General features: G+C 40.9%; 1 protein-coding gene across 2 annotated transcripts in view; it reads right to left on the minus strand.

Annotated features, from left to right (window-relative positions):
• Positions 1-454: 454 nt before the first annotated feature.
• CHMP3 (charged multivesicular body protein 3) overlaps positions 455-26,523 on the minus strand; it is a 49,999-nt gene continuing 23,930 nt past the window's right edge. For both annotated transcript variants that reach the window (XM_059188312.1, XM_059188313.1), the window contains 4 exons: positions 16,948-17,127; positions 5,261-5,382; positions 2,188-2,302; positions 455-1,055 (listed from right to left, as the gene is read on the minus strand). In XM_059188312.1, coding sequence (XP_059044295.1) covers positions 910-1,055; positions 2,188-2,302; positions 5,261-5,382; positions 16,948-17,035 — 471 coding nt within the window. In that variant the 5' untranslated portion in view covers positions 17,036-17,127 and the 3' untranslated portion in view covers positions 455-909. The remainder of the gene's footprint in view (positions 1,056-2,187; positions 2,303-5,260; positions 5,383-16,947; positions 17,128-26,523) is intronic.

Below are 26,523 nucleotides of genomic sequence, written 5' to 3' on the forward strand. Positions count from 1 at the left end.
AGACAGTCTTACCAGTGATCCAGCAACTGTGCTCCTTGGTATTTACCCAAGTGAGCTGAACAGCAGCAGCAACAGCAGAGAAAAGCGATTGGAGAATGAGAGAATCCTGCTCTCACAGCTGTCTGTTCTGGGTCCAGCTTGCCCTGGGAAGGAGGGCAATGAAACCTACATACACACACCTGTCAGGACACAGTACACACATCCAGCCAACAGGACAAGGAGTTACCCTTCTTGAGGATCCTTTTGGTTAAACAGATGACAGAAAGCAGAAGTGTGGCTCCACACCACATCTGTGAAGGCTGGGGAATAGCATCCTCGGAGCAGAAGCCTCTCGTGCTGAGTTCCCACGTCCCATACGACTGGCTATAGCACCTCCTCTCTTTCCAAGGTCAACATATAATTTGAGACTGCAAACACCTTGAAAATTGACTGCACATGACAATCTACGATGAGACCAAGTGTTAATGCAGAAATTTATTAAAATCCACTTTATATAGTGTTTTAGGGACAAAAAAGATAAGAGTTCTCAACATTCAGGCAATCAATTCTAATTTCCGAAGTGCTTCTGGAGAGACAGATTCCTTTGCCCTTTCCTCCAAAAGAAACTTCTGTCTATATTCCTGAAGATGATGCACTGCGAGAAGACCGATTCCTTTGCCCCCCCCCAAGAGATACTTCTATGTATACCCGTGAAAATGCATTTATAACCCCGCCTCTCAAGGACAAACCCGTTGAGATCCCAAAACCTCGGCAAAGATGGAGAGATATGAGCAGAGAACCTTCTCAGAACGCAGTGCTCGTTCAGAGGTGTAGTGCAAGAGACACATAAAATGGTGGCCGCTTCAGAGGAGTGTGCCGGCTCCTGGCAGGCGGGCAGGGAAGGAGCGCGAGGGCCCGGCGGGGCGGCCCCTAGCTGCGGAGTGTGGCCAGCCGGGACTGCATGGCCTCCAGGGCCTCCTCCTCCTCCTCCTCGTCTTCTGATGCTGCCATGGCTCCTGGAGGTTCTGGCTCTGGAAGGGCGTCGGTCACTTTACTAGGTGCTTTGCCCAATGCCCCTGAAGAGAAATAGCAAATGAATTAACCAAGTATCCTGTTAAGGTGGTCCCTCATCCTCTCCGCCTTTCATGCCTGGACGAGGCCAGCAAGAAACAGAAAAGGGGCAATGAGTGAGCTGTTTGCATGGGGTTTTGCTCACTATGACAAACATGCAAACACCAGCTTGTCAGGAGACCAAGGTTACAATAACTGAGGATTCTGAGTTTTAGAATTTTGGTTCTGACACTCTTGGTTTAAAATCCTAAACACCAAATACTTAATTTTCAAGATTCATGAAGATGTTAAATGCCTCTCAGTCAAGCTAAATGGTTTCTAAACCTCCACAAAAATGTTTTCCTGGAGCAACTAGTCTTTCTCCCAACAATTTCAAAAGAAAGAAAGAAATAATTTTAAAACATAAAAATTAAATGTCACCAATTTTTTATTAAACCTAAGTTCCAAAATCCAGAAGTAAAAATGAAGTTTAAAACCTCATTAACAATCTTTCGGAGATAACTACTATTTTTGTTTATTCCCTTTCCAGACTTCTTCTATAGGCGTGTTTTTCACACCAGAGTATGTATCAAAATAAACAAGACTTTTCTCACACATTGTACTGTGAACATCTTTCCATGTCAGTGAATGCATTTCTGCATTACCACAGCTATAAAGTATTCCATTCAAACAGATACAATACAGTTTAACCAATACTCTATTATTAGGCACTTAACTGGTTTCAAAGTTTTCAGTATGATAAATAATGCTCCTATAGACATCCTTGAATTTATATCTTTCATTCACATCCTTAATTATAGAATAAACTCCTGGAAATCAATTTGTTAGGTCCAGGGCTTTTGACAGCTACTGCCAAACTGCTTTCAAGAAAGTCTTACCAACTTAAGCTCCCAATGGCAGTGTTGTGAGAGCACTGTTTCTCCTTACCACTTGAAAACTCTAGGAATTTTTTAAAAAAAAAAATCTTGGCATTTTTAAAAAGATGGTTATGGATATTGTGCTTCTTTTTCAAATACTAATTTTATAATCTAAAACGTGTAGACATAAGATAGGCCTAAAGAAAAAGCTACTAGATAACTTAGTGGCTGCAAGAAGGACCACAGGAGGAGAGAAAGAGGAAGAATCTCGAGGCCATACCTGCTGTGATTTCAAAAAGAATTTTATCAATTTCCATTTCTGCTGCTTCTTCCATTTCTTCCTGATCATCCATGCTTTCAAAAGTGTCCTCTAACATTTCTTCTATGATACCAGCCTGAAGACAGAAAAAATCACATCATTTCCCTCAATAGGTCAATCTGGTCCCCAGGGACTCCTCTGTGGGTCCAGTTCCACCCAAGCTCTAGTGTCCCCAAGTCCAGACCACCCTTCTGAGGGCTAACACCAAGACAGATGGCCACCGGAAAAAAACGATGCTCTCTCCCTCTCCGAAAAAAGGCAAAGGCCTCAGGGAAACTGTTCTCCATATTCAGCACCAGGGCTGGGAGTGGGGGGCCTCTCTCAGCAGAGCCTCGTAGTAACCCAGACTGTAATTAGACAGACTTGGGAAGAACCTGCTGAAAATGAGTGTGCTCTGAGCTCTCTTAGGAAGCATGTGCCCTGGGGCACCGCCTGGGTGGTTCAGTTGGTTAAGCGTCTGCCTTGGGCTCAAGTCCTGATCCCAGGGTCCTGAGACTGAGCCTGGCATTGGGCTCTCTGCTCACTGGGGAGCATGCTTCTCCCTCTCCCTCTTCATCTGCCACTGCCCCAGCCCCTGCTTATGCTCTCCCTCACTCTCTCTGTCAAATAAATAAAATCTTAAAAGAAAAACAAAAGAAAATGGAGTGGAGTCTTCATAGACTCTATGATAACATGTACTAAGAGTAGAGCAGGGTTCCATGGAACCCTGAAGAGGCATAAAGAGTACTTCAGCGTGTCTAGGTTACAGCTGCTGGTACAGGCCAGTCCAAGGGGAGTCTGGCAAGGATCAATTGGTTCACTAAAGACTGACTCCATTCCTGAGAGAATCAATAAGACAAGGTTTCTGGACTCAACAAGGTCACTCCCAGACTCTACTGGAAGCCTCATGTCTGGCAGCCTGAAGCCAATCACTCAGCCTCCTTTGTTCTCGAGGTAGCACGGCACCACCACCAGGCAAAAGAAAACCATTCTTGAGCACTGCCCAACACAAAATGGACCCACAGCCTTCCTTGCCGAGCAGTGTCCTCGGCTCCCAAGTGAGACCCTACTGTTTTTTGTTTGGTTTTGAAGCAAAAGGTCCTAAGAGCATCCTCTAATGAAAGAGGCCCCTGGTATCCCCGGGCAGAAGACATAGGAAGGGATGAGAAGCAGAAGGAAAGTACGGGTTTAGGCTTCTGAGAAGTGGCCAGACAGAAAAATCCTAATTCCTTTGCCATTTACAAGAGCTGAGCCCCTTTGCTTTGTACCTTGATCCAGACTCATGGAGCAGAGTGTCCCTTGTGGCAGCTCTGGCCCTGGCTCCCTGGCATTGGCAGGGCACGGTGTGTGCTCATGGACCATGCCGATAACAGCAGATGTGAAGCAAGCCCTTTCTCCTGCCAGACCATTCTTACTGACATGAATCAGACTAATAACCGTGTTCTACCCATTCTCAGATCCCTTCCTCCCAACCTAAATGAACAAATCAACAAATGCACAGGTGGAGCCCTGTGACCTGAAGGAATGGATGTCAGCTTGGTGTTGGAGGCTACCGTGCCGGAGGTTCAGGACGTGCTCCATAACCGGCTGAGAGAGCCTACTGGAGTCCTGACTGTAACAGCCTTCCACATCCCGGAGGCAGACGTCATTCAGTCATTTATCCACTTATTCTATCTGCAACCATTCGTCAAGTGCCTGCTCTGTGCCACACAACAGGCCAGGGTCTGGGAACAAACGGGATGACTAACATCACGTTTCCTGCCCTAAAGGAGCTGGGCCCCTACCAGAGGCTTCAGTTTGTACTTGAGGATGGAGCCTGGAACGGGTATCACATGCAGGTCTGCATTACTGTATTACTTTCAGCATTCAGAAACCCTTGTGAAGGGCGCCTGGGTGGCTCAGTTGTTACACGTCTGCCTTCAGCTCAGGCTCAGGTAATGACTCCAGGGTCCCGAGATTGAGCCCCACATCGGGCTTCCTGCTCAACGGGAGGCCTGCTTCTCCCTCTACCACTCCCACTGCTTTGTTCCCTCTCTCGCTGTGTATCTCTCTCAACAAATAAAATCTTTAAAAAAAAAAAGGGGGGAGGGACCATTGTGGAAAAGACCCCAGATTCTAAAAGGGGCTTCCCCTCTGATCCTGGTGGCTATGTAAGTTAGAATGAGTGGCCTGAAGTCATTCTAAGACTTCTCTGTAGAACTTTTTATCCAGTTCTACATGGACAGTCATCACAACTTGGGAAAAAAGATCCACACACCACTTTGAAAGGACACACACTCCTGACCCCATTTCCTCCTCCCTACTACTGCCCAAGCACTTCTGGTTCCAAAGACCTGGGTTCTGGGCATTATTATATGTTGTCATTCCATCAATTTTCTCCCGTTCCTCTCTCCCATGCCCTAGAGCTTTGCACAGATTTCAATTCATAAATGCAATTCCCAAGGAAGAAAAAAGAAATTTTTCTACATAAGCTAATATATAAGAATCTGAGGTATCCAATTTTGGGGCTCAGGTCACAAGTCCAAAGTGAGAAACACATCTATCTGAGGAACTTACTATCACCACTTGTGACACAGCTCAGGCAATAAGGTCAGACGTGTGTGCTCCAACCCCAGATCTGTCATTACTACCAAAGTCACTTAGGTAAATTACCTGGCAATCTGAAGACTTGATTTCCTCCTGTGTAAAATGGGGTAAAAAAAAAAAAGCTTCCTCACAGGATCACTAGGAGGACTCTCTAGGACCACATGTATGATATACCGCTGGCTGGCGGGGGGCTCAGTAACAATGTTTTCCTGAGCCTTGTCCCTGTCTGAAGGCCACCCGTAGAAGTCCTTTTTAAGGCCTTGATCCTGGGACACTGGCAATACGACCCAGCCTCTGCCATGGTCAACTCAAAGAGTTTCAACCAGCGTTAAGAGCTGCTCCTCTGTCTTCAAAATCCTTTCCACCTGGCAACAGTGATCTATCCATTCCTGCCCACTCCTGGCCCTAGCCCCCTACCATCCGCTGGGAGTGACTGCTAGGAATGGGATGCAGGAGTGGCCCCAGTCACCTTCATCATCTCTTTGGACAGCTCCCTCATGGTGGCCTGGATTTCTGGGATCTTCACGAGACTCTGCATGGCCTTCATCACTTCTGTGCTCTTCTGCAAGGAACCAGCCACTCGCAAAACCGCTGGGGGAAAAGTAACAGGATGCTTAACAGAATGTGACACAGGACTGGTACAAAGAGTAACAGTTATAAGGTATTCTAATAGAACAGCAACAGGTGGACTCCCAAAGCTAGTTACGAACATACAGACTACATTACTCTGCTAGCTGACCCAGAGATTGACTTTTCCGAATTGTATGTGACTTTGGCTACAACAGGTACACATTCTCTAAGCATGCACATAGACTAGAGAGTGGCCTGAAGGCATGCACCTGATCTTTAAGGAAGAAGTCAGCTAGGAATGACTGCTGATACCCAAGACAAGTCACCTACAGGAGAACAGCCACACTAAAAAATTCAACACTTTAGGCTACCCAACCGGTGTTCCTCATACACCAGCCAATGGACAGCAGCTGCTCTGAGAGAGACCTGTCACTGGTCCTCAGGAAAATCAGAGAAATAAGGACAAGATCCATAGTGAGTCTATGTGTCACAATATGGTGGTTACTGTTCCTTGTTAAGGAAACATTTCTGGTAGTCTGATCATATCCATTCTATATATTCTATCTAAGAAATCACAAACATAGCAGCTGATCATCCCTCTGCCCTGCCCCCTGGCCACACATACATCTGAAATGTGTCCAAATAAAGATTTCGCACCCCTCCAAATCTGTTCTGGACTTTCATGAGACTTAAAGTTCTGAGATGTTCACAACTGCTTTCACATCTAAGGGAAGACAAGAGGCAAGGAAATGAGTGACTGCGGAAATGACTAACATACAATTTTAAGATTCTTCTGAAGGAGCAAGGAAGCTTGCTAGTTGGAGAATACTTCATCCCCTTAACATGAGCATGAAGAAGTAAAATACTGATCTATTTATTAAGATTACAGCAGAAATACCAAGAATCTGTATGGCAGAAATAATAAATTATATATGCCATTACAATGATACAAAAATGATCTCCCTGATATGAGGAAGTGGTGATGCAACATGGGGGCTTAACTGGGTAGGAGAAGAATAAATGAAACAAGATGGGATTGGGAGGGAGACAAACCATAAGTGACTCTTAATCTCACAAAACAAACTGAGGATTGCTGGGGGGAGGGGGTTTGGGAGAAGGGGGTGGGATTATGGACATTGGGGAGGGTATGTGCTTTGGTGAGTGCTGTGAAGTGTGTAAACCTGGTGATTCACAGACCTGTACCCCTGGGGATAAAAATATATGTTTATAAAAAATAAAAAAAATTTTTAAAAAGTTCTAAAATATTAGTTACAATTCATTATTGTAAAAAGGTAAGTGATGGGAAGAAGGGCAGAAATGAAGTGGATTCCATACAGTTCTTTCTGAACTGTCATGTTTGATGTCCACACAGGCCCAAGTTTTATCCTAATCTGGATCCTGAGTCCAGAGAGTGTGCTTGAACATGACATGTGTTCAATATTTTATTGAGCTGAATTAGTAAAAACAAATAAAATGATGGGAGACAGAAAAAAAAACGGTGGGACCAAAGTGTTAAAATACTAAAACATTAGTACTTTGAAAAAGGTATAAATTTCTGATTGTCAAAAAAGGGAAGAGTCAATATAGTGGGGACAAGAGGAAGCAAAAATAAACCTAGAAATAAAATTCCAAAAAATTTAATTTGATAATCAGGATCGCAGCAAGTGGATTTTTTAAAAGGCCAAAAATAAATGTGCACTGTATAATGAAAACACAAAATAAAGAAGATTATATATACAGAGAAAAATAAAAGACTAGACTAGGATGTAGTTTCTATGTTCCACAAGGAAAGAAGCATGTGAATCAGACAAAAATTACAAAACTGGTCACCCCTACAAGAGAAGGAGAAGACAAGCTACAAGCTGGAAGAAAGTATTTGCAAAAGGCTTATCTGAGAAAGGACTATTATCCAAAGTATGCAAAGAACTCTTAAAACTCAATAATAAAATGAACAACTCAATTAAAAATGGGCAAAGACCTAAACAGATACCTCATATCAAGATCTACAGATGGCAAGGGAAAAAAAAAAACAAATAAAACCCCCAAAAAACCCCCACCAAAACCCACATGAAAATATAATCAACATGTCACTAAGGAACTGCAAATTAAAACAAAGAGACACCACACATGTACTGAAATTGTCAAAATCCAGAACACTAACAATACTCAATGCTGGCAAGGATGTTGAACGATAGGAACTCTACTTCATTTCTGGTGGGAATGCAAAATGGTAGTATGCCACTCTGGAACACAATATGGCAATTTCTTACAAAACTAGACATATTCTTACTATGATCCAATAACTGTACTCCTTGGTATTTACACAAATGAGCTGAAATGTAGGTCTATACCTACAGATGAGCAGCTTTCTTGCTAACTGCCAAAACTTAGAAGCAACCAAAATGTTGCTTGAAAGTTAGCAATACCAAAAAAATAAAATAAAATTTAAAAAAAGTGAACAGAAACAGATAGTGTGGTACATACAGACATCGGAATATTCACTACTAAAAAGAACTTCCAAGCCACTAACAAATGAAGGGGACTTACTTCCATGCATATTACTAAATTAAAGAAGCCAATCTAAAAGGCTTACACACTGTATGATTATAACCATATGCCATTATGGAAAAGGCAAAAACTAGGGAGGCAGTAAAAAGACCAGTGGTTGCCAGGAGTTATGGGGGAGAAAGGGTGTGTGAACAGGCAGAACACGGAACATGTTTTCACTACATACATTTCATAAAAAAGGATCTCTGGGGCACCTGGGTGTCTCAGTCAGTTAAGCTGCGAGGCATGGAGCCTGCTTAAGATTCTCTCTCCCCCTTCCCCCTCTACTCTCTGACCCCGTGCACACGCGCTCTTTCTCTAAAGAAAAAAAAAAAACCTCCAAAAGGTTAAAACAACACAGAAAACATTAATAAGTTAGCATTATAAAAACCAGCTGTCATTTAGAATTAGATCAAAGTCACACAGAAATAAGCATTTCCTGGTTACAGCTCTTTCTGCTAGCTCCTCCCCAGCCCACTGCCAGGCCTTCCTGTTGCTCTGCAGTGTTCCAGGCTCCTCCCGCTGTGGGGTCGCTGCATATGCTCCTCCCTCAATGTGCAGTGCAGGGCCTTGCGAGCAGCTCTCTAGAGTGGGGACAAGGACCATCAAATCTTCTCACTACGGTACCATTCTGGTAATTCATGTTTGCCCAAGGGACAAGATGTTTTATCTGAAGTGGATTCATGATTTTACTCCCAGTGCCTAACATTGTGCCTGACATGCTGACACTCAAATATGTGTTGAAGAAAGCAACAAATGAACTCAGAAGACAAGGAAAACTATATTCAAATTTGACTTTAGGGGGTGTCTGGGTGGCTCAGTCGTTAAGCGTCTGCCTTCAGCTCAGGTCATGATCCCAGGGTCCTCGGAATAGCCCCACATGGGGCTGTCTACTCAGCGAGGCACCTGCTTTTCTCCCTCTCCCACTCCTGCTGTGTTCCCTCTCTCCGTCAAATAAATAAAATCTTTAAAAAAAAATTGACTTAAAAAATGTTAAACATCGTCATGTCTTAATAGCAAACACACTGGTAGTTAAATAAGACTCAAGTGCACCTACCTACTTAAATATTGGCATATTTAAGTCAAAAATGTGGTTTTCCTTTCTTGTACTTATCATTAAAATTCCAGAACTTTTTTTTTTTTTTTTTACAGAAAATCAATTTCATACGGCAAAAGGGGAGGGACTAAAAGTAATTAGTTCTCCCCAAATTTTCAATTAGACATAGAATGGCTACATATTAGTGACAATAACAGACCAAATGTGAAAGAAATTAAAACCCAGAAATAAACGTAAGAAGCAAAGCATTTAAAACCCAGAAACAGGCAGCCGCCACACGGAGCTGGCCCTCACTGGGATCCCAGCCACCGTGCTCCTCCCCACGGACCCCCGGGCATCCAGCGCCGGTGCAGCGGCTGGTTTACACTCGCGGAGCCGAACGCTGCGGTGCGGCCGGCAATGCTTCCAGTCGTTGACGCTTCCAGTCGTTATCCGATGACCACCGTGTTCGAGCCGCCATAGAGGCATCCACCTTTTTTGCACGCCGCCTCGTCTCTGCGGCCCAGTGCGGCAGGGCCCTCGCTGACTGCTCGTCGCCGGACCCCCCCTCGCTGAGCGTGTAGGTGTCAGGCTGGCACGGAGCAGCTCAGAAGACAGAGGTACAGTCCACTTTGTAAACCGCACCGGCGAGACATTAACAGCCAAAGGAAAAGTTGGTGACTCTCTACTGGACATGGTGAGGGAAAATAATCTAGATATTGATGGTTCTGGTGCATGTGAGGGAACCCTGGCTTGCTCCACCTGTCACCTCATCTTTGAAGAGCACATACTGGAGAAATTAGAAGCAGTCACTGATGAGGAGAATGGCATGCTCGCTCTGGCACGCAGATTAACAGATCTCGACTGGGCTGCCAAATCTATTTTTTTTTTTTTTTTTTTTAATTTAAAGATTTTATTTATTTATTTGACAGAGAGAAATCACAAGTAGACGGAGAGGCAGGCAGAGAGAGAGAGAGAAGGAAGCAGGCTTCCTGCTGAGCAGAGAGCCCGATGCGGGACTCGATCCCAGGACCCTGAGATCATGACCTGAGCCGAAGGCAGCGGCTTAACCCACTGAGCCACCCAGGCGCCCCCTGCCAAATCTATTTGACAAAAGCTATGGGCAGCAAAGCTGAGAGGGGTGAAAATGTGGCTTTTTGATGATCCAGCTTGCTACAGATGGGACCTTAAAACTCCGAGGACAACTATGTCATGTCACTCACTTAATGTCAATTATATGTTCTTGCACACTTACAGCTCCATAAAAGTATTCCTATCAACTATAACTAAAACTAAAAAGAAAACAAACAGAATCAATTAATTTGTTAGGGAGGTATTTTTTATCCTTTTAAAAACTTCTACTAATACTGTATTTTGTTTGTGCAAAGGAAAAATATTTCATTTGAAAAAGACCATTTGCTCTATAGATTTTGGATTTGTGAAAGTTTTAAAGGAAAACATTTAAGACCACTGAATAAACACATGGACAATACATAACACAGATATTTATTTTAGAAGATTATTGTCCAGCAAATCTTACATAAATTGAGTTTTAATTTTGTATATGCTAGATCATATTAAACATTAAATGCCAAATAAAGGGAAAAGTCTATGTGTTCCTATGTGTTTGTTTATGGGGTTAGATTTGGAAACGTGGGTAAGAAATATATACACAGACATATCTATTACTGTATTATCCATTATATGTAATACATATAATTTTATGTTTATGTACATAAGAACATTATGTCCTTATATTACGGGTCATTTATATGTAAAATGACACACTACTAGAGTAAAGAAAACAAACTACCCGGAAGTTCAAATGACACTGTAATAGTAGTTACTGGTGGAGAAGAGGGCTGAGGCCAAAACAAGGGAATTGGTGAACACTTTTTATTTTATATATTTATGTAGTACTTTTTTAATACAGTAAGCCTGCATAACTTTTAAATTAAAAATTTCTGATTGACCATCAGTTTAAATTTCACAAACACTGTGTTTCACCTCAAAGATCCACACTTGGCAAACTCGCTTTCAAGTGCTCTAATCAAAGCAAGAAAACAAAACAGAGGCCACAGAAGGAAACCGGAACAGGTCCCTAGGTGGAGGGGCTGCCCTAGGCTGACCCTCTCTTTTCATTGCCTTTCTTGCTCCTCTGGTCACTCTGCCCCAACTACCCACGGGCTCAGAGCTCCCATTTCCACGATGGCTCAGCATCCAGGCCTGGCCCACTTTTACAAAATATGCATAACAGAAATAAGTCAAGCAGAGAGAGTCAATTATCATATGGTTTCACTTATTTGTGGAGCACAACAAATATCATGGAGGACAAGGGGTGTTAGAGAGAAGAAGGGAGTTGGGGTAAATTGGAAGGGGAGGTGAATCACGAGAGACTATGGACTCTGAAAAACAATCTGAGGGGTTTGAAGTGGTGGGGGGGTGGGAGGTTGGGGTACCAGGTGGTGGGTATTATAGAGGGCACGGATTGCATGGAGCACTGGGTGTGGTGAGAAAATAATGAATACTGTTTTTCTGAAAATAAATAGAAAAAATTAAAAAAATATATGCATAACATAAAACTTACTGTTTTCATCATTTTTAAGTGTCACATTCACACTGTTGTGCAACCATCACCACCGTCTCTAGATCTTTTTTCATCTTCCCAAACTGAAATTCTGTCTCCATTAAACTCTCAGTGTCCCATTTCCCCTCTTTCCAATGCCCGGCACACACCGCTGTACTTTCTGTCCTTATAGATCTGACTGTTCTAGGTACCTCCTCCCGCAAGTGACATATAGTTGCTACCTATCCTTTGGTGACAGGGCTATTATACTTAGCATAATGCCTTCAGGGTTCATTCACAGTGTAACAGCACGTCAGTATTTCCTTCCTTTTTAACTGAAGTTGAATGACATTCCGCTGTGTGTACACACATTTTGTTTATCCATTCATGCTTCAATGGACACTCAGATTACCTTAAACTTTTGCCTACTGTCAATAATGTGACTATGAACATGGATGTACAAATATCTGAGTCCCTGCTTTCAATTCTTTTAGGGGTATACCCAGAGCTGGAATTTCTGGATCACAAGGCAATTCTCTTTCCTGCCCCATCGAACCTCTCTTTTAATTTACTCCCCTAATTAAAACATACTCATCACCTGTCTTATTCTGCAAGAAGATGCTGTCAGAAAGCGATCACTTGCAAACCATCTAATCATGACAGTGTATTAATAGCTGACAAGGTTTAACGTATTACCCCTCCCAGGCACATCTGCATTTTAACCGAATAACATCTTAAGGAAAATGACTTCATCAAATGTTGGCTTTTCAAAGCAGAAGCAGGCAGAGGGCGGAAGGGGGGGTGGACATCAAGGGCAAAACCCTAATATCTCAGGAACTCTCAGTACAGTATTTCTGATTTTCTCTTTTCTCATTCTAAAATGTAGACTCCTCCCTCCTGCCTTGTCCTTGATGCCACCTTCAGTTACCTTCTCTGCTGTATTTATTAATTTGCCAGCAGGAACCTCCTACTACAGACCCTGGCAACAACCCTCCCTGGGAGTTCCTCCCACTGTGCTTAGGTGCTGGGAAGCAGGGGGATCCTGCTGGAGTCAGTCTGGACAGCCCCAAACGGAATCTCCATTTTCTCTTTAGAGCCTCTCCCCTCCCTGTGGTTTCCAGTGTCTTTAATGGCCCTGCATTCTTCCCAGGTTCAAGGGCTTAGAGCATTTCCAGCTCATTTATACCTTCGCCACGGCCATTTACTCTGCATCCAGATTAGGCCTTCCCAGTGTCCTCTCTTCACTGGGAGCCGTCAGACTGAGCCACTCAGGCCCTGCCCGCTACAGCAGCTCCAGCCACCCCCGGCCCCACCCACTGCCACCATTCCACGGGGTCAGATCCTCGCCGCACAGCCCTCTGTGCTTGCAGGGGGCCGCGGTGCTCTGCTGCCTATGAGATGAAGGACAGTTCCTCAGATTAATTTATAAAACTCACTCCAAGTTACCTTTGGAGCTTTACGTTCCACTGCCCCCCTTGATGTGCTCTTGTCAAATGGAATCAAGTGCTGTTTGCTGAACACAGCCCGAAACGTTCCCCTGTGCCTCGGTACACCCTAATCGGTCAACACAGAGGACTCCGATTCTCCCCAAGATACTCTTCCTCTGTACTCCCCTTGCATCTCACCTGTGCCATCACCATCGCCGCCTAAACTGGAGCTTGCCTCTGAAAACCCTTCCTCTCCTAACAGCTGTAAAAAACCATCCTCACCTTCCTGATCAGCCTCTCTGACCACCCCTCCCCATTGCTCTCAGGCACCCCAACCTCCCAGAACTTCCTTCAGTGCTTTAAGTGCACAGTTCTTTTCGGCCCTGGGGCTTTCTGGCAGTCTGGTTGGACCCTTCCCCATCCCCTGCCACCCACACTTCCTTCTTCAGGTATCATCAGTTCCCTTTTACAAGTCCCCTGGTGCTTACTGCGAATTTGCAGGACATCTACTTACTTCTTAAATTTATTATTTATTATGTATTTTTATTTTTGTTAAATTTATCTGATTATTTGTTTACCACCCCATACTCTAGAGGGCAATGACTGTCCTGTAATGTTGATTAATTCATTCCCTCTGCCCAGCAATATATCTGGCACATAATACGGGCTAAAAAAAATGGATCAAATGCATTATCATTTTGCTCTTTGTAGCTTAGTCTATCTGCCTGAGAAGACCGGGGAAGGTCCTCACGCAGCCTACACTCAATCTACCCTCCCCACCCTTTCTCCCTCTCTTTCTTCCTTAAAAAAAAAAAAAAAAAAAAAAAAAAAAAGGAGATAAAGGGAAGAAGGGGGTGGTGGGAAGGAGCTCTGAGAAACACAGTTCAAGGAACACTAGAATATTTCAGAAAGAAGACAATCAGTATGGGGAACAAATTGTGTTTATGAAGTAAGAAAAGGATGATTAAAAAAAAAATAGAGATCTCTTTTCTGTAAATAAAATTAAAACAGCCAAAATAAAGAATTCAAGAAAAGAAATGGAAAATAAAGTTGAGGAAATTTCTCAGAAAGGAAAACGCAGTGACAAAACTGATGACAGCTGATATTCTGAACCTACATGTAAAGCAATCACCCCACGCCAGGTGTTGAATAAGCCTCACACCTACCCTATGAGGAAGGGGCTATTATGATTTTCAAAATGGAAAACAGGAAAGGTAAGAAATTTAAGAATCGGGCTGGGAAATCTGACAACTAAAATCTTTTGCTTCCAGAAAGAAACAGAAAATACAATGGCAAGGAAATAATCACATGAACACATCCAAGAACTAAGAGAACAGGGAATAGAAGGGACAGAACCCCTGTCTTAGGAAGCCATGTGGAAATATTCCCAGATGAAAGTGTTCGAGGTCTTGGGCTCCCAGAGGAAAATGCAGGGAGGAGGTGTGGGTGCAGCTGAGGTGCACCAGCCAAGATTTCTGTGCAGGCATGGCAACTGTGACACACCCACAAAGACAGAAGTGGAGACGCCACCCATACACTAGCTGGCAAAGTCAGGCTTGTAGATAAAAATGTGCAAAGCAACACCTGGAGGAACGAAGTTAGGTGAGGTCATACGGGGACAGAGAACCTGGAAAACAGCAGAGGATCTAGAACGGAGCTTTGGAGCACTTGGACATTTAAAGACCAAACAGGTATCTTACTTCTTGGTTGTGATAAAACCAAAAATAATATATATTTGAAACCAAGAATAAAATATATTATTATGGGTGTATAAAGGATAACAGGCTTCTGACTTCTCTGCAGTACATACGAGAGCTTTCGTTATGCTCACTATTGAAAGAACACGCTACAGGAGAAGAGATTTTTCATGCAGATTACTTGTGAGCTGTAACTGTTAGGAAAGGTTTTTAGGAATGAGTACACAGAGAGAAAAGGTGAAAAGAAGACTGTGATCAAGTACACTAGTTCCCCAAGAAATGTTATTTGCTATGAACAAGGTAACATTTCTCAAAAATTACAAAGTCTGACAAAGACTGGTAAAGAGGTATGGAAAAAAGAACTCTCATCCACTGAACTCATTCATGACAGTGGTTACCTGTGGGGAGGCTGAGAGAGAAGGGGCTGGAACTGGGAAGGTTTATTAAAGGAGCTTCAACTGTAGTAATATGGCTTCTTCTATAATATAAAACTGAAGCAAATATAGCAAGTGTCAAATTTTATTAATTCTGGGTGATAGGAACCTAAGCATCTAGTGTATTATCCGATGAACTTTTATCTTTGCAACTGGGGAAACAAAAGAGGCTGTGCATATAGTGCTTTATTCGTGGGAGAAGCGGGGAGCACAGTAAGCTGTACGTTTTCTAATGATGATTCAGTAAAGGAGATACTGAAAAATTTTACAGTAAGTTCATCATGGGAAACTGAACATGTATGCTGCAGAAAGAACAGGATGTAAGAAAGAAATCCTTGCTGGCTGTGAAAGGCAAGAGTACACTTAAGCTTTCAAAATGACAGGTTAGATTAGATTATTTCTTCCAGGTACGCTCGCGCGCTCTCTCTCTCTCTCTCTCTCTACTCTGGCTTCTTCAAAGGCATGTATCTAGATTATATATCTAGTATTTAAAAAGCATGTGCGTGTGCGTGTGTGTGCATGTGTATAAATATGTGTATGTATAATTACTTAGAGCTGAAATAATAGATTTTAAAGTTAAGAAGATGTGGTATGGTTGTTTTCGTTTTTTTTCCCCCCCTCCTTTCCAATCCATTATTACTATCCTCAGTATCTTCAGAAAGAAACTGATGGTTTATTCATTACTAGGCGTTTTTAACAACCACTTCTCAGTGTTAACATTGAACCCAAAGGAATACTTTCAGAACCAAATAAAACCAAATAATGGATCAGGTACTCATTTGGCACCAGCCCCTAATCTGAAACATTCAAGTCCCCTAGCTTTTGAATGTGCCGTATCATCAATGTCGTATCTGACAGCTGAAAACATTCCTTAGTGAAAAATTTCACTGTAATTTCTGAGTCAGTACTCACGTCTAAATATCTGAGAGTCACTTGCTGCCATTCTCAAGGAATGATACTTCTGAGTTAGGACTTCTTAATTTAACAGAAATTAAGTAAAAAACCAGAAACCAAATGGATATAAAATTTAATCTATGACTCAAGCTGCCTCTGACCTGGAGACAGATACCTGTGAAAGATCACAACAGTATTATACTGGACAATAAAAGAAAACTCAATTATGTTTATTTTGTTTTAAATATTACAACATGTTTTTAAAATTAAACTGATAATTCCCATGTGTGCTGAACACCCATTACATAGTGTACAGATTCCTAAAATGTAAAGAAGCATTAAAGGGCCAGAGATTAGCATAAAGGGCCAGAGATAAGGCACAAAAGGAAGTGGGTAAAAGCTAAAGACAAACATGGACTATTTTAAAATTCTGGCTAGGGGGCGCCTGGGTGGCTCAGTGGGTTAAAGCCTCTGCTTTTGGCTCAGGTCGTGAACTCAGGGTACTGGGATCGAGCCCCGCATCGGGCTCCCTGCTCCCCCCTCTCTCTCCGCCCGTCTCTCTGCCTACTTATGATCTCTGTCTGTCAAATAAATAAATAAATAAATCTTAAAAAAAAAAAAATCTGGCTCCGGTGGTCTGCACCCAAACCAGGGAAATGCTCCTCTTCCTCCTCTAACGCACTTCTTACTCCCATAACTCAATGCTCAAGTCACTTTTAAGACACTATTCACACGAGGGAAAATATTAAGTAAAGCAGATTGATATGCATATCTTGCCATTATTGTAACAACACTGGCAAAGGAAAATGAATCATAAAATGATAGTAATAATCATATTTTGCATTGTGTTAACACTCCAAAGACAATATAAAGAATAAAAACCAGAGCTGAGACTTTTTCCTACTCACGGCAAGCAGCCAGGATTGGTAACAAGAGCAAGAGCGTCCGCACCGAGGAAGTTGCTGTAAGGTAACTGCCCTCTTACCCAGCTGGTTTTTCATCCCCATGAGCACGGAGTTCATGTGCGCTTTGGAAGCGTAGAGCTTGCTCACAGCCTTCCTTGACCTGATCATCTCCTTGGCTAGAACCACACAGACGTCCTTCTGACCCTTCTTGGCAGCATCTTTCACTGACCGTTTCACTTTTTCTTCTTCTCTTTGGATATCTAAATTTAGAACATAACACAAAAAAACCAAAAAATTAAAGGTAAGCCAGGAGATGTACTGGCACTCAAATCTGTTCTTAGGATGATCTAAGTGTGCCTATTAAAAAGAAAACAGGGGCAGCTGGCTGGCTCAGTCTTTGAAGGTTGTGACTCTGGATCTCAGGGTTGTGAGTTTGAGCCCCACGTTGGGTGTAGAGATTTCTTAAAAATAAAATCTTAAAAAAGATTAAAAATAAAAGGGAAAGAGAAAGGAAGATATAAACAAAATTAAAATAATTAATATAAGAGGCTTTCATTATTTCCAAAAACAGTTTAAAGTAACGTAAAAGGGGCGCCTGGGTGGCTCAGTGGGTTAAGCCGCTGCCTTCGGCTCAGGTCATGATCTCAGGGTCCTGGGATCGAGTCCCGCGTCGGGCTCTCTGCTCAGCGGGGAGCCTGCTTCCTCCTCTCTCTCTCTGCCTGCCTCTCTGCCTACTTGTGATCTCTCTCTGTTAAATAAATAAATAAATCTTTAAAAAAAAAAAAATAAATAAAGTAACGTAAAAGTAAATTCTAGTATAATTAGGCGAAATTTCAAAACTGCTCTGGCAAGGGCATTTGTTGGTATTGGTACTAGGGACCTTTAAAAATACTGTAAATGTATTCCAGAGCTTGCTCTAATAATCAGCAGTGCTCCCACGATTATGAGAGTATAATCACTACATTCACTAATGACTTATAAAATCCTGCAACTTAAAGGAAAACCCGAACATATTAAAATTATCAAAACATTCCCTCCTCTCACCAGCCCCTAGTAACCATCCATCATTCTACTTTCTGCCTTTCTGAATGACTACTCTAGGTACCTTATATAAATAGAATCATAGACCATTTGTCTTTTTGTGACTAGCTTATTTCACTTGACATAACATCCTTAAGATTGATCCATATTGTTACATGTATCAGATTTTCCTTTCTTTCTAAAACTGAATTGATACCCCATTGCATGTATATACCAAATACCAAATTTTGTTTATTCATTCATCAACAGACATCTGGGCTGCTTTTAACTCCGAGCTATTGTGAATAATGATGTTAGGAACAGAAGTATACAAATATCTCCTGGAGGCCCTTTCAAATCTTTTGTGTACACACCATGTTACCATAGACCGGGTAGTTTAAACAACATAAATTTACTTCTCACTGTTCTGGAGGCTGGAAGATCAAGGTGCCAACAACCAATCTGGTTCCTGCTGAGAACCTATTTCCTGGTTTGCAGATAGATACCTTATTGCTGTAGCCTCACATGCCCAAGAGATACAAACATTCAGTCCACAGCATTCTTCCTCTGCCCAAATTTATGCCCTTTTCACATGTAAAATGTATTCATTCCATCCCAACAACCTCAAAAGTGTTAACTCGTTCCAGCATCAACTTCAACTTTTTTTTTTTTTAAAGATTTTATTTATTTATTTCACACAAAGAGATCACAAGTAGGCAGAGAGGCAGGCAGAGAGGGAGGTGGAAGCAGGCTCCCTGCTGAGCAGAGAGCCCGATGCTAGGCTCCATCCCAGGACCCTGAGACCATGACGTGAGCTGAAAGGCAGAGGCTTAATCCTCTGAGCCACGCAGGCACCCTTCAACTTTTTTTTTTTCAATTTTAACTTCTAAAGTCCAAAGTCTCATCTAAATATCATCTAAACCTTACATGTGAAACTAATATAACATTGTATGTCAACTATACTAGAAAAATAATTAATAAATATCTAAATCAGATGAGTAAGACTCAAGGTATGATTGATCCTGAGGCAAAATTCCTCTCTAGCTATGAACATGTCACTAGCATAGGATAGACATTTCCATTCCAAAAGGGAGAAATAGGAAAGAAGGAAGGGGTGACAGTCCCCAGCAATTTCAAAACCTAACAAGGCAAACTCCACTAGGTCTTAAGACTTAAGAATCCTCATTGATCCAGTGATCTTACTTCCAGACCCACTGAGGTGGCAATATCAACCCCATGCCTTGGTGGGGCACCACCATGCTGTGGCTTTCTGTGGAAGACCCACCCAACTTGAGGCTCTGCCAGGCAGGGGGTCACATCCTTAGGGCCCTGCCAGCAGTCCTTTTCTATGGCTTTGGCTGGAAGCAGACTGGATTACTAGAACCAAGATAGTAGCCCTGATGATCTCTGAACCAGCTTTTGGAACATTCTTTCCTTTCTTGAAAAACAGTGCAGGTTCAAAGTCTAATGGTTTGTTTATCGTCCTGTCCTGAAGAATCTAAGTCTATCTAAGTCTGACAGCCCTCCTTCATTCTGGACCTATATCCATCTCTTTCCGTTCAAACTGTCAGTGATCCTGCTGGGGTCGCTGAAGTAGTCTGCGGTTAACACACATTCTAAGCTCCTTACCAAACAGCTGGCCAACCATACCCTTGTTGTCTTCTTCCAAACATGCCTTCTCATTTTCTGCGATATGTACAGATTGAAACTATGCCAAATCTTTAAGTTCTGGTTCCTTTTTGTTTAACAATTCCTTCTTTGAAATAATAAATGAATTCAGTAACATTGCAGGATAATATGCTGAAATTGGATGCATTTCTATACATTAATAACGAAGTGACAGGAAGAGAAAGTAAAAAAACAATTCCATTTACAACTGGACCATAAAGAATAAATAACCTAGGAATAAATAACCAAGGAGGTAAAAGACCTGTATTCTGAAAACTATAAAACGCTGAAGAAATCAATGAAGACGACACAAACAAATGAAAAGATACCCCATGCTCATGGATTGGAAGAATTAATATTGTTAAAATGTCTATATTACTCAAAGCAATCTATAGATTCATTGCAATCCTTATCGAAGTACCAAAAGCATTTTTCACAGAACTAGAACAAATAATACTAAAATTTCTATGCAACCACAAAAGACCCTGAATAACCAAAGCAAATTTGAGAAAGAACAAAGCTGCAAGTATCACAACCCCAGATTTCAAGATCTATTCCAAAGATATAGTAATCAAAATACTATGGTATTGGCATACACAAAAAGGGCATATAGACCAATAGGACAGAATGCAGAGCCCAGAAATAAACCCACACAAAGTCAATCTATGACAAAGGAGGCAAGAATATACAATGCGGAAAAGACACCATTTTCAGTAAATGGTGCTAGAAAGTTGGACTTACAAAAAACAAAACAAAACAAAAAAAACCTACACCACTCATACAAAAGGTATCTTATACAAAATAAACTCAAAATGGATTAAAGACCTAAATGTGAGACCTGAAACCATAAAACTCCTAGAAGAAAACATAGGCAATAATTTGACATTGGCCTTAGCAAAATTTTTCTAGATAAGATTCGTCAGGTAAGACTATACCAAAATGAAAGTTTTTGCAAAGTAAAGGAAACCATCAATAAAACAAAAGGGCAACCGACTGAATGGGAGAAGATACCTGCAAACAATACATACAAATAGAGGTTAATATCCAACATATATAAAGAACTTACATAACTCCACGCCAAAAGAAACCAAGCAAACACAAACAAAAAACCACCCCAAACAATCTGATGAAAAAATGGGCAGAGGATCTGAATATTTTTCCAAAGACACACAAGATGGCTAACAGACACATGAAAAGATGCTCAACATTACTAATCATCATGGAAATATAAACTAAAACCACAATAAGATATCACCTTATATCTGTCAGAATGGGTATAATAAAAAAAAAAGACAAGAAATAACAATGGTTGGCCAGGATGTGGAGAACAGGGAACCCTCGTGCACTGCTGCTGGGAATGTAAATAGGTGAAAACAGAGAAAACAGGAGGAAAATAGCATGGTTCCTCAAAAACTTAAAAACAGAAATACCATATTATCCAGTAATTCCACTCCTGAGTATTTACCCAAAGAACACAAAAAGACTAATTCGAGGAGACATATGCACCCCTACGTCTACTGCAGCACTCTTTACAACAGTCAGGATTTGGAAGTAGCCCAAGTGTTTATCAATACACGAATGGATCAAGACGGGCTATATACACACAATGTAATATTACTCAGCCATAAAAACTAATGAAATCTTGTCATTTTTTTGACAACATGGATGAACCTAAAGGTTATTATGTTAAGTGAATTATGTCAGAGAAAGACAAATACTGTATCATTTCTCTTATATCTGGAATCTAAAAAATAAAAATGAAAGAAAAGTAGAAACATCCACAGAAAACAAACTTATGGTTGTCAGAGGGGTGGGGGGGTGGAGGAAGGCTTCCAGTTATGGAATGAATAAATCACTGGAATTAAAAGGTACAGTGTAGGGTATTTTACTAGTGTTGTACAGTAACAGATGGTAGTTACATTTGAGGTGAACATAGCATAATGTACAGAGAAGTTAAATCACTAAGTTGTAAAGCTGAAACTAATGTAACAACACGTGTCAACTATACTTCAATAAAAGAAAGAAAAAAACAATTCATTCTTCAGTTTCTCTATTTCTCCTTGTATTCTACCATAAACAGGAATAACCAAGCTATCCCTCCAATATTTCACTTAGCTCAGTGGGTTAAGCTTCTGCCTTCAGCTCAGGCTGTGATCTCAGGGTCCTGGGATGGAGCCCTGCATCAAGAGCCTGCTTCCCCCCACCCCTCTTTCTGCCTACTTGTGATCTCTGTCAGTCAAACAAATAAATAAAATCTTAAAAAAAGAAAAAAAAGAAGAAATTTCTTTAGCTAAATCTGTAACCTCATTGCTTGCAAGTTCTAACTTCCAATAAACACTAGACCCCAACATAGTTCAGGCAAATTCTTTGCCATTTTATAAACAAATGCCTTTTCTCCATTGTCCAATAATCTGTTCCCCATTTCCATCTGACACCTCAACAGAATGAACTTTAACATCCATTATCTTTACCAATTTATGTACCGTTATTTAAGTGTTCTCTAACAAGATGGAAGATTTCTCTCCAGCTTTTTTTTTTTTTTTTTCCCACTAAGCCCTCCCCAGAACTGCCATTAAAGTTCCATTCCTGGCAAAGTAGGCTTTTCTTAGCATGCAACTCAACACTCTCCTAGTCTCCACCCATTACCCAGTTCCAAAGCTGCTTCCACATTTTTAGACGTTTGTTATAGCAGCACCCCACTTCGTGGTATGAATGTATGTATTAGGTCAGGCTGCTATAACAAAAACCGAAGATTTGGTGAATTAAACAACAGAACTCATTTCAAACCATTCTGGAGACTGGGAAATCCAAGATGAAAGTGCTGGCTAGTTCAATTCCTAAGAGCCCTCTTTCGAGTTTGCACACAGACACCTTCTTGCTGTATCCTCACATCATGGACACATTATCTTTCTTGTGTCTCTTCAGAAAAGGGCACTAATCCCATCCATAAGGGCTCCACCTTCATACATAGTCTAATTATTCCCAGACCCTACCACCACCTCCATACTATCACACCGGGGATTAGGAATTCAACATATGAATTTTGGGAGCAAAACATTCAGTCCACAGTAATACTCGAAAGTGTTATTGTGGCATCACATGGCAATTCAATTTTTAACTCTTTGAGGAATAGCCATACTGTTTTCCACAGCTGCTCTGTCATTTTACACTACCACCAACAGTGACCACTGGTTCCAGTTTCTCTACATCGTGCCCACACTTATTTTCTGTTTTGGTTTGATTGATAGCAGCCATCCTAGTGGGTCTGAGGTGTTCTCTCATTGTAGTTTTTTTTTCTAAGATTTTATTTATTTATTTGTCAGAGAGAGAGAGCGAGCACAAGCAGGCAGAGTGGCAGGCAGAGGCAGAGAGAGAAAAAGGCTCCCAGCTGAGCAGGGAGCCTGATGTGGGACTCAATCCCAGGACCCTGGGATCATGACCTGAGCCGAAGGCAGCGGCTTAATCAACTGAGCCACCCAGGCATCCTCATTGTGGTTTTAATACACATTTCCTTAATCATTAGTAATTCTGACTATCTTTTCATGTGCTTATTGACCACCTGTATACCTTCTTTGGAGAAATGTTCTAAGGACTTGAAAGTCTATTCAAGTCCTTTGTCCATTTTTGAATAGGATTTTTTTTTTCAGTTGAGTCCTAAGAATTTTATATATATTCTGGATATTAATCCCTCATCAGATATATGATTTACAAATATTTTCTTCCATTTGGTGAGTTATCTTTTTATTCTATTTATTTTTACTACGTTCTGTGATTCGTAAAGCTTTTAATTTTCATGAAGTCCAATTTGTTCTATTTCTGTTGCCTGTGGCTTTAAGGTCATATCCAAGAAATCACTGACAAATCCAATGTCATGATGCTTTTGCCCTATATTTTCTTCTAGGAGTTTTATAGCTTTTACGTTTAGGTCGTTGATCCATTTTGAGTTAATTTTGAGTTAATCTGTATATGGCAATAGGTTAAAGTCCAACCTCATTCTTTTGCGTATGGTTTATCCAGTTCTCCCAGCACCGCCTGCTGAAAAGACCGTCTTTTCCCCACCAAATGGTCTTGGCACCTCTGTCAAGAATCATTTGGCCATGTTTTATTTCTAGGCTTTCTATTCTATTTCATTGGTCTTTATGACTGTCTACATGCAGGTAGAACACTGGTTTTATTTCTACAGCTTTATAGTAAGTTTTGAGATTAAGGCGGTGTAAGTCTCCATCTTTGCCCCCCCCCAAACTGGTTTAGCTCTTTCTGGAGATTCTATATGAATTCTAAATGGATTTTTCTATTTCTAAAAAAAAAAAAAAAAAAAAAAAAAAGTCATTGGGATTTTGATAGGGATTGCACAAATCTGCAGATCAGATCAGGTGCTACAATATTAAGTATTCCAATCCATGGACACAGCAGGTCTTTCCCTTTATTTAGATCTTTAATTTTTTTTTCAGTAATGTTTTTATACTTTTCACTGTGTAAGTCTTTCACCTCCTCGGCTAATAATTCCTAAGGATTTCATGATTCTTTTTGTTGCTACTGTAAATATGATTGTTTTCTTAATTTCCCTTTCAGACTGTTCACTGTTAGTGTACAGAAATGCAACTGACTTTTGGGTGTTTTGTATCCTGCTAATTTGCTGAATTCATTTATTAGTTCTAACACTTTTGTTAGAATAGATTTCTTTGGAATCTTTAGGGTTTATACACATAAGATCATATTATCTACAAACAGGTAATTTTACAGGTGCCTGGGTGGCTCAGTGGGTTAAGCCTCTGCCTTCAGCTTAGGTCATGGTCTCAGGGTCCTGGGATTGAGCCCCACATCAGGCTCTCTGCTCTGCAGAGAGCCTGCTTTCCCCCCTCTCTCTCTCCCTGCCTTTCTGCCTACTTGTGATTGCTCTGTCAAATAAATAAAATCTTAAAAAAAAAAAAGTAATTTTACATCTTCCTTTCCAATTTGGATGCCTTTTCTTTCTTTTACTTAATTGCTCTGGTTAGAGCTTCCAGTATCTGTTGAGGAGAAGCAGCCAAAGGCAGACAGACATCCTTGCATTGTTCCTGATTGTAGAGAAAAACCTTTCTTTCACAACTGAGTGTAATGTTTGCTATGGATTCTTCACATATGGCTTTTATTACATTGAGGCAATTTCCTTCTATTCCTAGTTTGTTGAATGTTACCATAAAAGGGTGTCAAATTCTGTCAAACGCTTTTCTGCATCAACTAAGATGCTTATGTGTTTTTCCCTCTTTATTTTGTTGATGTGTTATATTACATTGGTTGATTTACATATATTGAACTATCCTTGCATTCCAGGAATCCCACTTGGTCATGGTGTATAATCCCTTTGAAGTCTCTGCACTTTTTTTTTTTTAAATTTCTGCATTGGTGTTCATATTCCTATACTGTCAGTTGACTTGGATATCAAGGTAATGATGGCTTTATAAAGCAACTAAGGAAGTGTTTTCTCCTCAGTTTTTTGTAAAAGTTTGAGAAAAACTGAGGTTCTTTTAATATTTGGTAGAAATCACCAGTGAATACATCAGGTTGGAGACTTTCCTTTGTCACAAAATTTTTTCATTACTAATTCAATCAAGTCTATTCAGATTTGCTCTTTAGTTTCAGTTTTGGTAGGTTTTATTATTTTAGAGATTTGTCCATTTCAAAATGTGTTATCCAATTCATTGGTACACAACTGTTCATAGTAACCTTATATATTTAGTTTCTGTAGAATCGTAGTAACAGTCCCACTTTCATTTCTAATTTTAGGGACTTGAGTCCTCTCTCTTTCCTCCCATTTTTAGTCAATCTAGCCAAAGACTGGCTAACTGTGTTGGTCTTTTCAAAGAACTCACTGTTGGTTTCTTACTCTGTTTTCTTATTCTCTATTTTACTTAGCTCTAATCCTTATTACTTCATTTATTCTGCTAATTTTAGGTAAGTTTCTTGTTCTAAATCTTTAAGATACAAAGTTAGAGGTGGCTGGTTTGAGATCTTCCTTCTTTTTTAATATTAGCATTTTTATAGCTATAATTTCCTTCTGAGACTGCTTCTGGTACATACCACAAGTTTGGATATACTGTGTTGTGGCTCAGGTCATGATCCCAGGGTCCTGGGATCGAGCCCCACATCAGGCTCTCTGCTCAGCAGGAAGCCTGCTTCCCCAACATCCCCACCCCCCCGCCTCTCTGCCTACTTGTGATCTGTCAAATAAATAAATAAAATCTTAAAAAAAAAAAAAAAAAGAAATATATTTTCCTCAATTTACAGCCATGCTAAGATAGACAATTAGTCATGAAAATGGAATTCCATTCCTTATTTATGCACAATTTAATCTGAATTCCATAAGGCATTCCTTTATAAGTAGAAGAAGTGTTTGTTTGTTTGTTTTATAATGGTTTACAACACAACTGATTCTTTTACAATTTTGGTGGTCAGAAGTCTAAAATCAAGGTGTTGGAAAGGCTATGTTCTGGAATCTTCAAGGAGAAATCAGTATCTTGCCTTCTCTAACTTCTACAGGACAACTGCATTCTGTGGCCTGTGGCCTCTTCCTCCATCTTCAAAGGACATTTTCCTAACATCTGGTTCCATGGTTACCTCTCCTTTTCTCTCACTTTTTCCTTCTTGTAAAAACCCTTGTGATTATATTTGTCCCACCCAGACAACCTAGCATAATCTCCCCATCTGAAGATTCCTAATTTAATCAGATTTGAAAAGTCCCCTTTGCCACATAAGGTAACATATTCACAGGTTCTTGAGAGGAGAATGTGAACATCTTTGGAAGGCCATTATTCTACCTATAGCAATAATGTTAGCACCTGCTTTGTTTCCAATACTAACCTGATCTCTAGGAAATCAGAGATAAAGGAACACAGCCCCTCCCCCTTTCTGAGCTGAACTGCAGGCCAAAGGAAAGATTTAGTTCTTATAAAATGTAAAGCTTTTTCTTATAATGATTAAAAAGCAAA

Source organism: Mustela lutreola, chromosome 9 (assembly GCF_030435805.1).
Source record: "Mustela lutreola isolate mMusLut2 chromosome 9, mMusLut2.pri, whole genome shotgun sequence".
Taxonomy (NCBI): Eukaryota; Metazoa; Chordata; class Mammalia; order Carnivora; family Mustelidae; genus Mustela; species Mustela lutreola.